The sequence below is a fragment of the Micromys minutus genome (genome assembly GCF_963924665.1).
Source record: "Micromys minutus genome assembly, chromosome: 1".
NCBI classification, from domain to species: domain Eukaryota; kingdom Metazoa; phylum Chordata; class Mammalia; order Rodentia; family Muridae; genus Micromys; species Micromys minutus.
In genome coordinates, this window is record NC_137969.1 from 132,734,812 (window position 1) to 132,750,648 (window position 15,837).

Sequence of the window (15,837 nt, forward strand, 5' to 3'; positions counted from 1 at the left end):
GACCAACAGAAGGCGGGGCCCAAACAAGCCCCACCTTGCTCCTCCTCCCCCTGCCTCCCCCTTTCCCTGCTACCACCACCTCCCGGACCCCTCCCACCCTGAGGCAGGATGCGACCTGTGCCCGTGAAGTGTGTGTCCCCTACCTGAATACCATTGCTCGCTGCAGCCAGATACCGCAAAGCCCCATCTCCCACAGCCCATGGCCAGGCGTCTCGGAGTGCCAGCCTTCTCCATAAGAGGGCCATTCCCAAACAGAGCCAGCACATCTCAGACAAGGGGAAAGTCAGCGCACCAGAGGCCACGGAGCCTCTCCTGTGTGCATGGAAGGAAAACATGGAAGACCAAGACGTTCACTCAGACCTGCACAGCAAAGTCCACAAACCGGTACAACCCTTGAACATCCTCCCGATGTTTGAACTTCGATGATGTATGAGTTGTGGGTGGGCATGCATCCGCGAGGAGTTAGGGCAAGGAGCGGGGTGTATGATCAAAAGACAGTGTATAAATGTACATAATTCGCGAAGAACTAGTAATATTATGTTATGAAAAAATCTGTCTATGAAAGAATAGAACTAGAAATAAAGTGGGAGAAGAAGCCTTTGCAGCTCTCCAAAAGTCACCCCCATTTGAATGCAATAGTTCCCCTTCTGTCCGCAGGGAAGCTATTCTAGGCCATTCTCCAAAGACCCGAGATCGCCCATTGTACTCAACTGATGTACAGTATGTTTTTAAAGTGTATAATACCTATGAAAAAACTTGACTTAAATAAACTAAATATAGTATGAGATTAAAATGAAAGTTTTACTAAACAATGTTACTTTAACATGTTTCATTGTGACATGTTATAATGAAACTTGTTTAAAATGTATGCATTGCTGACTTCTGGAAGTTTATTTCCAGGCTTCAGGTGACTAGAAACCACCAAAAATGAAATCAGGAATAACGGGGATTTCTGTTGCAAAATGGTGCATATGACACTGTGTTGGGCTTCTCTGTATATTCTCTGGTTCTGTTTTATTTGTCTTCTCCCATTAGGGTTGGCTTCTCTCCTTGAATTAATTGTTAATTCTAAAAATAGATACATCTCTGTGCCATTTTCCTGTGTGCATTCATATTAGCAACCTCAAATGAGTGGGAAACATAAGCACATATGTCAATGAAAAAGAAAGAAGGGCGAGTTCACAGTTGGCTTACATCACATTCTTTGTGTGTGTGTGTGTGTGTGTGTGTGTGTGTGTGTGTGTGTGTGTGTGTGTGTCTGTAGAAATTTAAACAGCATCTTCACTTACAAATCTGGGGAATGTGGCTTCTGTTGGCTGGATATTTACAGTTTGAGCCCTGTGAAGCTCCTCATGTGTACGGTTTTGTTTAACTTCACTTACCCTGTGGACCCATTTCACCAAGTCACAGCAGGAGTCCACAGGCTCGAGGTCAGAGCCTATTGCTCTTAACCACAACACAATATCGTAAGAATCCCCAAATCTACCTCCTTTAGAAAAGGACTTACCCCCGTGACACATCTTCAGAGATTTCGATTTAATTGATCTGAGATGTAGACTGAGACCAGGAATTTTTAAACGATCCCCAGGCTAGTCTGATCTGCAGACCACATTGGAAATGGTATGGCGCTGTTTTACGTGAGACTTTGCCTACCACTGGCCACTGCAGAGCTAGTCCATCCTGCCAGAGAATGAGGCAGCCTCAAGGGTGTCCTTTATGAAAAGGGAAGCTCATTGAGAGACAGTGTGACAGTTCTGTTCTTTGTTCCTATCAACTGTATCTACAGATAATCCATTAGGATGGATTCAGCACTAAACTGACCTTGACCCGTGTATCTGAAGCTGAGAATGCGTGAATAGCCTAGGAAAAGCCTATAGGACAAAAGCTGCAGCTTCCGTGAGTGATAACATCACAACTGTGCCATAAAGTACCCTCTCCCTTTAATTAGGTTAGAGTGAACTTAGCCTTAGAAATAACAACTAGGAATGCCCGAACCTGCCCGGGCCTTTAGGGAATGGTATCGGGTGGGATATAGCATCAGACAAAGGTCAGAGACTGATGATCCCTGGCCCGATAATCTTAATATTTTTGCTATAGTAAGTGCTGGTTTCCTTTCTCTTACTCTTTTGTGCTTCCATAAGCAATGGTTTCTTTTCCCTTGGGCTCAAAGACCTTTCACTGGTAGGACAAGGGGCTTGGAACTCTAACTCTTCATGAACCAGAGAGAAAACAAGGGAAACATTTTTAAAGTTTCTTTATATATATACAGGCAACACACACAAACATACATCATATACTCTGGTCAGGACAGACCGCCTGTCTTATCAACTCCACAAGTGTTCAAGCATACTTACATACATGCACATATGCCTACACATATATGTGTACAGATACATACAGAGAAACAGACATATACATATATACATTTGTCACACTTTAGTTCTTCTTTCTGGTCTTTTTACACCTTCTTAGACAAAAGTTCTTTAGAACGTGACCTCATAGATAAAATGTTACACCAAAGGGGAGTTATGGAAGGATGTCAATTGTAAGTTCAAAGCTGTGTTTCATTCTGTAAGCTCAGTATAAGTTCAATGCACAGTTTCACATGTCCTTGCTTTATCATAGTGCATACCTGTGGATTCAACCTAGAGTGAATGATTTTTTCTTGATCACAATTTTTTCCCAAGCCTAGTTCTTATCTTAGTGTAATTGTGAAGGCTCTTTGTGTTCTTCGTCATGCAGCCTTTACTTACTGGTATGAGGAGTGGACACAACCTAGTCTTGATTCTAACTTTGTTACATTTTTTTCTTTTGGCAAAACAACTAAAGCTACCTCTTAAAACTTCCTTCCTAAAGTTATTTGAATCAAATAAGGAATTCTATAAAATAATTAGCTCATTCAAACAGCATTAATCCATGAAAGTTCATGTTTATGTTGATCTTCAGGAAATCTACCCAATTGGGTGGGCTAACACCCAGGAATCATTAGACTATATAACAGCGAGAGGAAAAGGCATATCAGAAGCAAGAAGCAATCCTTGGTGTCTTGGGATTTTGCCTCTCAGAGCTCATCCATTGTAGGCCTTGCACATGGGCCACCTCCAGAAAAGTCACCTGCTAGTCTTACCCTCTCCGATGGCTCCTGACACTGAGCCATCTTCCTAGTTTACCATGGGTCTCCTCTACCAAGCTGCCGCCTCCTTGAGAGGATAGGCCCTCTGACCTCCTCTGTTCTCGCCACATCCATCTTACCTACACATAAGAGCCAAGGTTGCAGTTGGCTGGAGCGTTCCTATTTCACAGTGATCCAATAGAGCTTTAGGTACACTAACGTAATTAGTAATCTAAATTACTACTTGACATGCATGCACAAACATCAATTATCATCTATCATCTAGATATTTATATATCTATCTACCTACCTATCTTTGATTTTTTAAATTTATTTTTTAATTTAATATTTTTAATTATTGTTGATTATTTATTTATGAATATGAGTACACTGCTGCTGTCCTCACACACACCAGAAGAGAGCATCAGATCCCATTACAGATGGTTGTGAGCCACCATGTGGTTGCTGGGAATTGAACTCGAAACCTCTGGAAGAGCAGTCAGTGCTCCTAACTGCTGAGCATTTTTGTTCCAAAGCCATGAACTTCCATGCATGCAATTTTATTTGCTCAGTCATGTCTCCTGGTGTAGAGATCTCTGGTGGACCAGTTTCTCACTGTCAGAGACACCACACTGAAGACTTTAGGCATACATCTTTGTCCACATTTGCAGTGATTTCCTTAGGGTACATTTCTAGAAACAGAATTGGGTCTCCACGTGTGACGATTGCTGACTCACAATCCCAGCTTATCCTTTATCGTGTACTAACTTAAGACACGTTGCCACTGTGCATGGGATGTGCGTCTCATCCACCTCCAGCAAAGAAATTTTACTAATTTGATAGCTTTAAAAAAATCTCACTTTTTATTTGCATTGTTTTGATTATAAGCAAGCTTGATTTTTTTTTAAGTTTATTGGCCTTTTGTGAATTTCCATATTTGGATTTAACTCATATCTGGTTTATTCTTGGTTCATGTTTCAGCGTGTTCTCTGTTCTGACTTTTGTAGTCTTCAAATATTTAACATGTGTAAGCATTTATCCTGTTTGCTATCTGATATCTAGTGAATGCTTTGTTTCTTCTATAGATTTAATGCTTACACAGAGTTAAAAAGATTGAAGTTGGCACGTAAAACAATCGGCTGGGACATATTCTTTGTTAATCTTCCTCCCCATCCTCCTCCCCAAACCCATTTCCATGTCAGACTTTGTACTGGTAATATAGTCTTTTACCTCCTTTATCCCCTTCCTCAAGACTTCTTTGTCTCTGATGGTTCCCTTTCTAATTTCATGGCAAGTCCCACAGCCACACACATATATATTAAATTAAAACTTATTATATGCATATAAGAAAAATAAGTGGTCTTTTTCTTTATGAGTATAGGTTGCTTTGCTTAATACAATTCTAATTTCATTCATGTTCCTGCAAATATCATGATTTTATTTTTCTTTATACCAGAATAATATTATATTGGATACATGGAAGTTTTAACTTTTAAATATCTTAGTCTGTTTGGTCAACTTTAACCCTAGAAAATTAAATCCAGTAATTAAATGTGTTTCTTTTTCCCAGCCCAGCTTTTAAAAACTTGAGCCCCTTGATTTGTGTTTGGTTTATTTTAATACATGGCATGATATATTTAACCTCAATATTATTTCCCCGATAGTTACTTTTGTGATCTCTTTTGAGTTGTGACATCATCTTTTATTCCTGTTGAAATAAAACTAATTTTATGAAATGAAACTAATTTTTGCTTTTATTTTCTTTTAGCACACCCTGTTACCCGTGACCTTGTAAAGAAATGGTAAGGCTGTGAGGATCATGCCCTTCTCATACCTGAACTGGTGACCAGCAAAGCCAGATGCTAGACTCCTGGAGCAGAAGCCTGTCTTGGGGCTTCTGGGGAGACTCCTTGCTTTCCCCTTGTGGCAGGCCCCTTTTGAGTCATAGTTCCAATGGGAAGAAGAAAGACAAAGAGGTGGGGATTGTAGCTTAATAGTAGTGTTTCCTTAAAACCAATATGCCACCAAAGTAAAAAATCAAGCACATATGAAAGTAAGCGAGGGGCTGGGGAGATGGCTCAACACTCATAAGCACCAGCTGCTGTTGCACAGAACCCAGGTTTGATTCCAGTACCCACATGGCAGATCACCACCATCTGTAACTCCAGCTCCAAGGGATCTGCCTACTGCCATTACTATAGGCACGGGGTGCACAGATAGAAGCAGGCAAAGCATTCATACACATGACATTTTAAAAGTAATGAAACATTAAACAGAGAAGAAGAAAGGCAGAGCAAGAAGTGACGGGGACACTGTGGTTGGCACATTTCACACTAGACCTGCACAGGTTGCAGGAAACCGCAGGTGAGTGGATGCTCTCTTACGTCTAACTCAGGCACAGGAGCTAGAGGGACAGACGGATACCTTCTGTGCAAGGGGAAAAGGTGTGTGCACAAACACCAAAGCAAATGCTCGTGAAGACAGATGCTAGCTCCTGCCTTGTAGTCTAGAAGGGGAAACAGTTGACTGTTAAGGAAAAATACCAAGCATCTACAGTTGCGGTTCACAGGGATGAGGAATAATAATACCACATTGTAGTTTTATCTACTTTTTTAAAAATGGTAAAAAAAAAAAAAAAAAAAAACATTCCTATGTATTTTAGTCAGCCCATTTCCAGTTATGCTTATTATTTTAGACATACTGTAGATTTTTCTATCTGCTGAGCTTCTAGTCCCCCCCCAGTAAATATTCATACCTTATTTGTGTGTGATGCTTTGCAGTTTAAAAATGTCTTCTTGGGCTGGAGAAGTGGCTCAGTGGTCAAGAGTGCTGACTGTTCTTCCAGAGGTCTTGAGTTCAATTCCCAGCAACTACATGGTGTCTCACAACCATCTGTAATGGGGTCTGCTGCCCTCTTCTGGCCTGCAGGCATAAGTGCAGGCAGAACACTGTATACATAATAAATAAATAATAAGTCCTTAAAAATATTTTCTCACAAGAAACCTTGGAAATGGAGATGAGGCAGCTCTATTGACTAGAATTTACTAAGAGCAAATGAATGAAATCCAGAAAGCATGCATTGTTTTTTTTGTTTTTGTTTTTGTTTTTGTTTTTGTTTTTGTTTTTTGGCTGTGAGGAAGCTGAGTGCTAGTGTTGGAACAAGTAGGGCTTAATGATTATTTCTGGGATTTTCTTTCAAAGGTCTGCATCAAATCACATCAGACATAGTGGCGCTTGCCTGTAATCCCAGCATTTGGAAGCCAATGGCAGAAGGGCTATGAGTTTGAGGCCAAACCCCTGGGTACACAGTGAACTGTAGGCAGCCTTAACCATACAGTGTCTTAAGAACAGAACAAGCAAAATGTAGAGTATGCACAGTGCTCCAGATCACACCTGCTGAGCGTGAGCAAACCTCCCTGTGTCTAAATAGGCAGTGAAAATAGGTAATGACGACTTCGGTTTTTTTGTTGTTGTGGCTTAAAAGATTTATTTATTGCTATTTTATGTGTATGGGTGTTTGCCTGCATGTACGCGGGTGAATCACACACAGGCCAGAAGAAGACATGAAATCCCCAGGAGCTAGAGTTACAGTCAGGAGCCTTATATGGGAGCTGGGAACTGAACCTGGGTCCTCTGCAAGAGCAACAAATGCTCTTCATGCCTCGGCCATCTCTCCAACTCCTCATATCAACATGTTTTTTTTTAAGGTTCCAAAAAAAAAAAAAAAAAAGAGGCTTGGGTACAGTTTTGTGTTGTTGTGATTCATTACTGGTGTTTGGCTTTGTTTGGTTGATTAATTGTAGCCTCAGTATGTCAGGAAATCGTATCATCCCCATTAGCTGCTCATGTAATTCCTAAGCACGTGTTTATTTATCCAAGTATATTGTACCTAGTTAGTTAGGAAATACGATGTTTTCTGAGTAGAAGTCCGCTAGTGAGATGTGAAAGACCAGGCTTACTGAGGGACTGAGTCCACAGGTTACCCCATTAGCAGACCAGACTACACCTATCACTATGTGCCCAAAGAAAGGACTGAAAAACTTGCTTATGCCCTGGTGAACCAAAAGGAGCCGGCATTGAGAACTTTGTTCAGATCCTGCGGTGGGAAGGTGGAGGGATGGAAGGAGGGGAAGGAACAGTGCATTCATGCCTCTGCAGGTCTGAGGACAGCTTTCAGAGGTTGGTTCTTGCCTTCCACTTGTATCACGGACTAGCTAGTCCTGAGATCCAGGGAGATTCTACCCTCTCTGCCTTCCCTTTCACGGTAGGAGTGCTGGGGTTATGAATGTTTGCCACACCCTCCTGCTTGTGAATTCCAGGGAAACTCAGGTCCTGAGGCTGTGCGGCTGGTGTCTTTTCCTGAGAGTTGTCTCCCTGACCTCAGGTTTTTTGTTCCATGAATTAGAGTCTTTTATACTTTTCCATTTATGTATAGGGGTGTGGCAAGACACTGGGTGACCAGGCTGTTCTCAGGAATGACAGGGAGACCCATGTTAAGATCCAAAAGAAGGAGCTAGGCATGGTATCACAACCTTGGAGTCCTAGCTGGTGGGAGAAGGAGGCAGGTGGATCAGAAGTTCGAGGTCATCCTTGGCTGTATATAAAATGTGAGGTCAACCCGGGCTATATGAGGTGTAACTATGGAAACACAGTGCTCAAAACATAATAGTAACCCCTCTTTCACATGGAATTAGCACAAGACAGAAATTACTTCCCCAGTTTTAGTAGATAAGCCAATTGAACTGTGACTCTACCAGGGTGTTCACTTTCATATTGCCAACTAACATTTAATTTAATTTATTTATTTTTACATTATTTTATTTATGCATTAGTCTGTGTATGCACCAGTGAACATCTAACCCCAGGTCGCTATTGGTTTATAGAAACTGCGGAATAACCATTTATTGAGTAAATAGCGGTGCTTCTGCATGGGCCTGTAATACCAGCACTTAAGAGGTAAAAGCAAGAGGATCACCTTGAATTGGAGGTCAGTCTTGGCTACATAGCAAAAGCTTGTCTCAAAAAAGCCAAGCAAAAATTTAAAATTATTGAATAAAGGAACTGGGTTTATTGGTCATAAGAGACACTAAAACAGTCCAGTAAGATGGCTCAGTGGGTCCAGGTGCTTGGTGCCACAACCAACTGCTTGGGCTTGACGGAAGGAGAGGAATGCGTCCTCAAAAGCTATCTCCTGACTTCCACGCATGTACTGTGTGGTCTGTGTGCTACTTACTTCATGCTTGTGTTCACACACACACACACACACACACACACACACACACACACCACACTAAACAAACACATGTAAAAATTTTAAAGAGACCCCAAAACACAAAAAAACTAGAAATTCACAGTAGGATAATGATTGGTTTAGAAAAATCTGGGGTAAATAAATAAAATAACCAATAAAATAAAATTATATAATGTATTTCTTTTTTAAGATTTATTTATTTTATTCATATGAGTACATTGTAGCTGTCTTCAGACACACCAGAAGAGGGCACCCGATCTCATTACAGATGGTTGTGAGTCACCATGTGGTTGCTGGGATTTGAACTCAGGACCTCTGGAAGAACAGTTGGTGCTCTTAGCTGCTGAGCCATCTCTCCAGCCCAGGGGTATTTCAAAAGGACTAGACTGACACACGTTTCAACATGTTAAAATTAGGTAGAAATGCTCATTACCCTAATGCATATTACACACTGTACTGATTCACTGTGACTGTCACATAAAGATGTGCACACATTATTTCTCAATAAAAATTGGTACAAGGAAAGTGGACTTTGGGGGAAATGGTAACACCCAGAACCCCAAGGTGCTGGAACAATGACCTCTTAGTGGACAGACTGTGTTCCGACCTCATGTCTCCTGAGGTGGCCAGGGTACTGCTGACCTTCTGCACTGTTCCTTTTCCAGTCTCCTTGTGGTTGTGGGATCCTTGTTTGCAAAACTCCCGAAGTGTAGCTCAGACAAGGCTCCAAGGGCGAAATACTTTGTCAATAAAGGAGAAGCAAGGAGTTAAATACCCCGACTTGAGACAGACAATCTGAGTTGCTACTTTACCCACTGCCCCTTCCCACTCTCTAGAAGTGCATCCCCGTAAGTTAGTTCTGAAGTTCACGGGCACAGTCCCTTCACCGAAAGAGTCACCAAGCTGCCTACAACTGGATACGACAGTTGTGTCCCTTTCCTGTTGTCAAGTTACCCATTTTACCGAAGGCGTTTGTTTCTAGAGCAGTGGCTCTTTCCTTTGTTATGGATTCATGTCTTTATTATGAATATATAAACACGTAGTATATAGTAATAGAAGTAACACCTATTTCTGTTTCATTTTTCAAGACAGTTTCTATGTGTAGCCCCGGCTGTCTTGGAACTCAGGGACCCACCAGCCTGTGTCTCTTGAGTGCTGGGATTAAAGGCCACAATATTTCAGCAACTTAGTGTCTCTCAGAACAATTTTTTAAAAATATCCTTGACTCTTATAAAATGTCTTTATTATTCTTTTTCCCCTTTTTATTTTGAGGTGGGGGTCTCACAATATAGCCCTGGATGGCCTGAAACTTGCTATGTATGTACAGCAGAGCTGCCTGCCTCTGCCTTTGCAGTGCTGGGCTTACAGGGGTGAGCTCCCATGCTGGGCCACAAGCTGTGGTTTCATCGGATTCACCACCAACTTCTCCACCTCCACCCCATAACCATTCTCTCACCAGAGAGCCAACTGATACTGAAGGTCTGATCTAGCAAATGTCACCATAGCTGCATCAAGTTCCTCAGTGAGACAGCCAAGCTGAGTCCAAAGAAGAGCACATGGTGTCTGGTACCATGTGGGAGCAGGTGACTGGAGTTCATGTGAGGAGGCAGGGGACATGGAGACCGGTGCATCTGGGGCTGGAAGTCTGTTTATTTTTGCACTGTGTGCATGGCTCATTATGCGAATGTGAGATCAGGTGCCCTCGGACGCTCAGGTTCTCTGAAGCTGAATTCCCCGAAACTGGAGTTACAGGCCACTGTGAACCACCCAACCTAGATGCTGGTAACTGAACTCGGTACTCAGCAAGAACACTCTTAACCACTCCCCTGAGCCATCCCTTCAGACCCTCCCTCAACAGCTTAAGACGCCCCAAATATACACTGTCCCATTTGCCCCCTCCCCAGATAAAGTGTCTTTGACTGGGAGTCATCTGTTGTAAAAATTATTAATTTTTCTTAACATGCTCTGAATTAACTAGCTGGTATTTGTTAGTTTTTATTCTAGAAGGAGAGTTCGAGATCTTTCTAGACCGAAAAAGCAATGGGGAACTCCAGATAGGTAAGGCAATATTATATGATCTTGTTTGTGATGACTGTGTCTGCCTCGTCGGTGACATAAATATTGTTCTTAGTTGCTCGTTACACCGGCAGCCCAGGTGTAGCTGTCTCTTCTTACCTGGGTTCACTTTGCCAATATTGTTAACCCAAGGTGGCTCAACACATGAAAGGCTAACCCCTGTCAGTGGTCTCCCAGTTTGTCTGCATATTGAGATCATGTAGGGAGCTTTGATACTGATTATAGACTGGGCCCATACCAGAAATTTGATTAAATTAATTTGGGGGTACAGTTTTGGGAGTATCTGGAAGCTCCCCAGATGCTTCTTGTACACAGAGTTTTGGGAAACACTGCCCCAGGTGCAACTCCACTTGAAACCGCCCTTGAAACCTCTGTGTCGATCCTACCTGAGACCAGGTCCACCTTGGCAGCCTCTTGGCATAGTCTCATTTGGACTCGGAGCCTTCGGCCAGGACATTCCCATTCTCTGGGTCTCCAGCAGCCCCAGATGGCAGTCTTTCATACTTGACTGTAGGACGTCCCTTTTTCTTCTTTGGCTCCTGAGTAAAGCCTGGTGCTTTTTTAAGAGAAGTGTTAGATGTACAGAAAAATTGAGTATAGTTACTCCTCCCTCCTATTCATTGTGCAAGTGTTAACGTAGTCACAGTGTTAATAATACGGTTAATAATGTGACTGTTACAATCGAGGAGCCAACATCCATACATCCCTAGGGTTGACTTTTTGGGTCCTATAGTTCTATGGGGTTTGGCAAATGCATCGTGGAAACAGAATAGTTCGCTGTCCTAAAATCCACTCCGTCCTTTGTCCATTTCCTTCCCTCCCACTCTCCGAACCCATGGCAGCCACTGACTTTCTTTCTGCTTCTACGGGTTTTGCCTTCTTGGCACATCCAGATGGAATCCTGCAATATGACCCCCACAGGGGCTTCTTTGACTTGACAAAAGACTTTCTAGGCTTGTCTATGCATGGCATTTAAAAATCACTTCCTTTTAACATATCCCTTTGAACCTTGCAATTAATGTTAGTCTTTTACTCTTTCATTTTATGACCACCGGATACAGGGTTTCACCCAAAAAGGGAGGGCTGTGTAGCCGTTGGCAATGCCCAACCTGACTACAAGTTACACTGCTAATTCCATAATGGCGAAAATGAACTATCTTATCGCTCATGGGTTCTTTTTAACTTAGTCATTTTATTTAATTTAACCTTTAATTTTATGATTATTATTATATTCTCTTTCTTTCCGTGTGTGTGTGTGTGTGTGTTTGTGGGTGTGTATGTGTGTTTGTGTGTGTGTATGTGTGTTAGTGTGTATGTGTGTTAGTGTGTGTGTGTTTGTGTGTGTATGTGTGTTAGTGTGTATGTGTTTGTGTATGTGTGTTAGTGTGTGTGTATGTGTGTGTGTATGTGTTAGTGTGTGTTAGTGTGTGTGTTAGTGTATGTGTGTGTTTGTGTGTGTGTTAGTGTGTTTGTGTGTGTGTGTATGTGTGTTAGTGTGTATGTGTTTGTGTATGTGTTTGTGTATGTGTGTTAGTGTGTGTGTGTGTGTGTGTGTGTGTGTGTGTGTGTAGGTCAGAGGACACTTTTGGGAGTCAGTTCTTTCCTTTCACTGTGGGTTCCAGGGTTGCAACTCAGGTTGCAAGGGTTGTTCAGCAAGTGTCTTTTTACCAGCTGAGCCATCTCACTGGCCCAAGGTTACCATCTGCTCTTAAACACACTATACAAGGCCATCTTACTCCATTTTCATCTTAATGTTCATTGCCTATTTCTTTCTGGTGTGCGGAAATTACAAAATTCTATGAGAGATGAGTATGGTGGGATGACTCAACAGGTGAGGGCACTTGCCCCCAAGGCTGACAACCTGAGCTTCATGCCCAGAACCAACATGGCGGAAGGAGGGAAACAACTCCTGCAGTTGCCCTCATGATCACATTCACATCAGCATGTTAGCCTGCGTAAATAAAACGTAACGAAACAATTATAAAAGAGAGAGAACGTTCTGGAAGGCAAACCCACACAGGCGTTAGGAGCCGTCTTTGAGTTGCTTGTCAGCAGGATTTTATTTAGAACCGTTTTCTACTTTTCTGCTTTGTTAACAGGAGGCTGTTTTGGGGAAATCAAGATCCCATCCGCCCTGTTTCTGAGGCTGCTTTGAAAGCTCCGTTGACCAAGAGACTTGAGGACCTTGCTCAGCCCAGGCTGGTCTCCCGACATTATGTCCCTAACAGGTTGGTGCCGGCATACCGTCTGGGTGCTTCCTCAGGACTCCACAAGAAAAACAAACTTAGAGCCCGACTCTCTCAACTGTAAACTGTTGAACCCGGAATCCAACCTGTACTGTAGGGTGGTTTCCTATCTCATACTGTAAGAAATAGCAAATATGAATATTTATTTTCTACTAAATACTATAGAAGCTTTTATGTTGGACAAGGAACTAAGATCTTTTTGTCTTTTTCACCTTGTAAGACTTGCAAATGTTTTAATCCTCCCCACCTAGTAAGATTTTAGTTTGCTCAAAGTGACTCCTTCCCCTTCCTCCGTTTTCTGTGCATCTGTACTTTCCAGACTAGACAAATGAATGAGACTGTAAGGTTGGACCCCAGACAATGGGGAGAAGACACAGACATCACGTTAGAATAAAGATCAAGTGCACTTCCTGTTTCAGTGTGTGCTTCCTGGGTACTTCCTGTAATAGTGTGTGCTTCCTGGGCACTTCCTGTTCCTGGGTACTTCCTGTCATTGTGTGTTTGTGCTTCCTGGGCACTTCCTGTTCCTGGGTACTTCCTGTCATAGTGTGTTTGTGCTTCCTGGGCACTTCCTGTTCCTGGGTACTTCCTGTCATAGTGTGTTTGTGCTTCCTGGGCACTTCCTGTCTTGTGTGTTTGTGCTTCCTAAGCACTTCCTATCTTGTGTGTTTGTGCTTCCTGGGCACACTTCTTTGAGCAAGAGTAAAATTGCCTTGTCTGGCACTTCAGAAGGAATAGTAGTCTTTTTTCTTTACAACCCCAAACCTATTTCTAACAATACCCCAGGCAAGTTTTTTTTTTTTTTTTCTGGAACAAGATCAGTTCTAAGAATAAATATCCTTGAAGATTTGTATTCTATTTCCTAAAGCCTTGACCTATGTGGGCTTTTTTTTAAAGTGTGTGTATGTCATGTTCATGTGGGGTGGGGGTTGCTTGTCTGTACAGAGGCCAGAGGAGGATCTCAGGTGTCTATCACCCCCCACTTTATTTCTTTGAAACTGGCTCTCTCACTGAACCTGGGACTAGGTTTGTTGTCAGCAAGCCCCAGGGACCTGCCTGTTCTCTGCCCCATATAGTGCTGGAGCAGTGGGCAGTGAGAATCATAGTTCCTACCTTCTTGTGTGGTACAAGACCCAAACTCAGGCTTCTACAACACATACATCTTACTTTCTGTTTAAAGAGTTTTCTTTGGTGGGGGTTGGGGAATGCTGTAGAGGGAAGTTCTGGGTTCAGTTCCCAACACCTACATAGTAGCTCTCAACCATGCTAAACTCTAGCTCCAGGGCATCCTGCAACCCTTTCTGGTCTCTGTGGGCACCAGGCATACACTTGATGCACACGCATGCATGCAGGAAAAACATACACAGTGAACAAACTAAAAACTAAAGCTTTTTTTTTTCTTGGTTCTGGGTATTAAATCCAGGGTCTTGCATATTTTAAGTGAGGGTTCTATCACTGAACCACGTGTCTGGCTTCATCTTAAGCTGTCTCTCAGGAATTCTTACAGAACCTCTTAATTTTTCAATTAGTTTTAGAAAAAATACTTTTATCCTTTTGAGACTAATAATTAGCGTAATCACATCATTCCCTTTCTCTTTTCTCCCTCCAAACATTTCCATATCCCTTCGCTTGCTCTGTTTCAATTATTTTGGCCTCTCAAGGGCAACAATAGACAAGCTAAAGAGGATGGAAATGGGGTGTGGTGGGGGACATGGGGTCTCAAACCTACACACAAAGAGCGACTAGCAACTAAGGAACTGGAGAAATTTTCACCTTCTCCAGGTGAAAATATATCCAACTGTTTAATGGCAGACATTTTAAAAGTTGAAAGGATCTGTAAAATCTGTCTCAGTTCCCTCAGAGGCTTGGCCACGCCCTTCCTCTCACTGGTCTCAGGAGGTCTTGGATCTTTTCTGTCCTTGTTTCCAACCTGTCTGCCATGTCTGGAGCTCCCAGTTTCTGTGGCTCCCTCCTGGGTGTCCTAAACACATGTTCTTCTAAGAGTTTTGTTTCCGGCGGTTTAAGGCCTCCAAAACTTTATCTCTCTCTACTTACTCTGGGCTCACTGAACTCCCTGGTTGGAGGTTACCACACAAAACCCTCCAGTTCCACAGGCCTCCTTCCCAATCTAATGCTGGCTGAAACAGACTTCTGTTTCAGAATGACGTTTGTGTAGGGTGTGCACGCTGGTGGGTTTGTTTGTTTTCTAAAAAGTTTTTAAACAGTTTTTCAAAATCCTTAAAGGAAATTATCTCATCTGTCTGAACAAGAGAATGCCAGTTATACATGGCGAATGTCATCTCTCCCAGCAAGTGGCGTTTGTCCATTGTGTTTGCTTAACACATTATCACTAGATATAATTCAGCAAACACACTGTGAAAGCTATTGTAGGGACAAAGCGAGTTAAGACACAGTGACTGTTTGGAAAGTTTACCACCTTCTAGAGATGCATTCAAGGTAAAATTACAATAAATCCATTTTTCTTCTGCGGGTCCAAAAGGAAGAGACTCCGGAAGAGACCTGGAGTGGGTTGAGGGAGAAAGAAAGGAAATCTTAATTTTTCTCCATCTCTAGACCTTCTTAAAAGTTTCCTAAAATTTCTTCAAGAAAGAAGTAAGATTGGTTGGTATGGTGGTGCACTCCTATAATCCCAGGGCTCAGCAAGCAGAGACAGGAGGATGCAGAGTTTGAGGCCAGCCTGCCTGGGCTACAATGCAAGACTTTATTTTTTAAAAAATTATGCATACATTCACATATATGTATCTTCCGTCATTTATTTAGACAAAATGAATTGCTAGGGTTATGCTTTTGCCTTCTTAGTTGCTTTTTGTTGTTGTTGTTTTAAGATAGGGTCTCTCTATATAACCCTGGCTCTCTTGGAATTTGCTCTGTCTACCAAGTTGGCCTCAGAAATCCACACCCCCTTTCCCCCCAGTGAGAAGACTAAAGGTATGTACCACTACACCCACTAGAGTTTATGTTTTGTATGTGGCTTTCTTTCTGGCAGGATCTGTCTGATTTTAGAGATCTAAAGCTACGTTTCCCAGACTTGAGCCATTAATCTATTCTCTTCACACGTTACCACATGTGTGCACCATCAGATTATCTAGTATAAGTCAGATGTGGAGGTAGATACTTTTAATCCAGGCACT

The 15,837-nt window shown here is 42.3% G+C and overlaps 1 protein-coding gene across 2 annotated transcripts in view; it reads left to right on the top strand.

The window, feature by feature from the left end:
- SPMAP2L (sperm microtubule associated protein 2 like) overlaps positions 1-15,837 on the top strand; it is a gene marked incomplete at both ends in the record, with an annotated part of 37,042 nt that overhangs the window by 12,534 nt on the left and 8,671 nt on the right. Inside the window, 4 exons of one of the 2 annotated variants that reach the window (XM_080918180.1) lie at positions 321-384; positions 4,881-4,914; positions 10,356-10,421; positions 12,539-12,667. In XM_080918180.1, coding sequence (XP_080774306.1) covers positions 321-384; positions 4,881-4,914; positions 10,356-10,421; positions 12,539-12,667 — 293 coding nt within the window. Of the gene's footprint in view, positions 1-320; positions 385-4,880; positions 4,915-10,355; positions 10,422-12,538; positions 12,668-15,837 lie in introns of those variants that run through there. The other variant, XM_080918179.1, reaches the window with a different exon arrangement.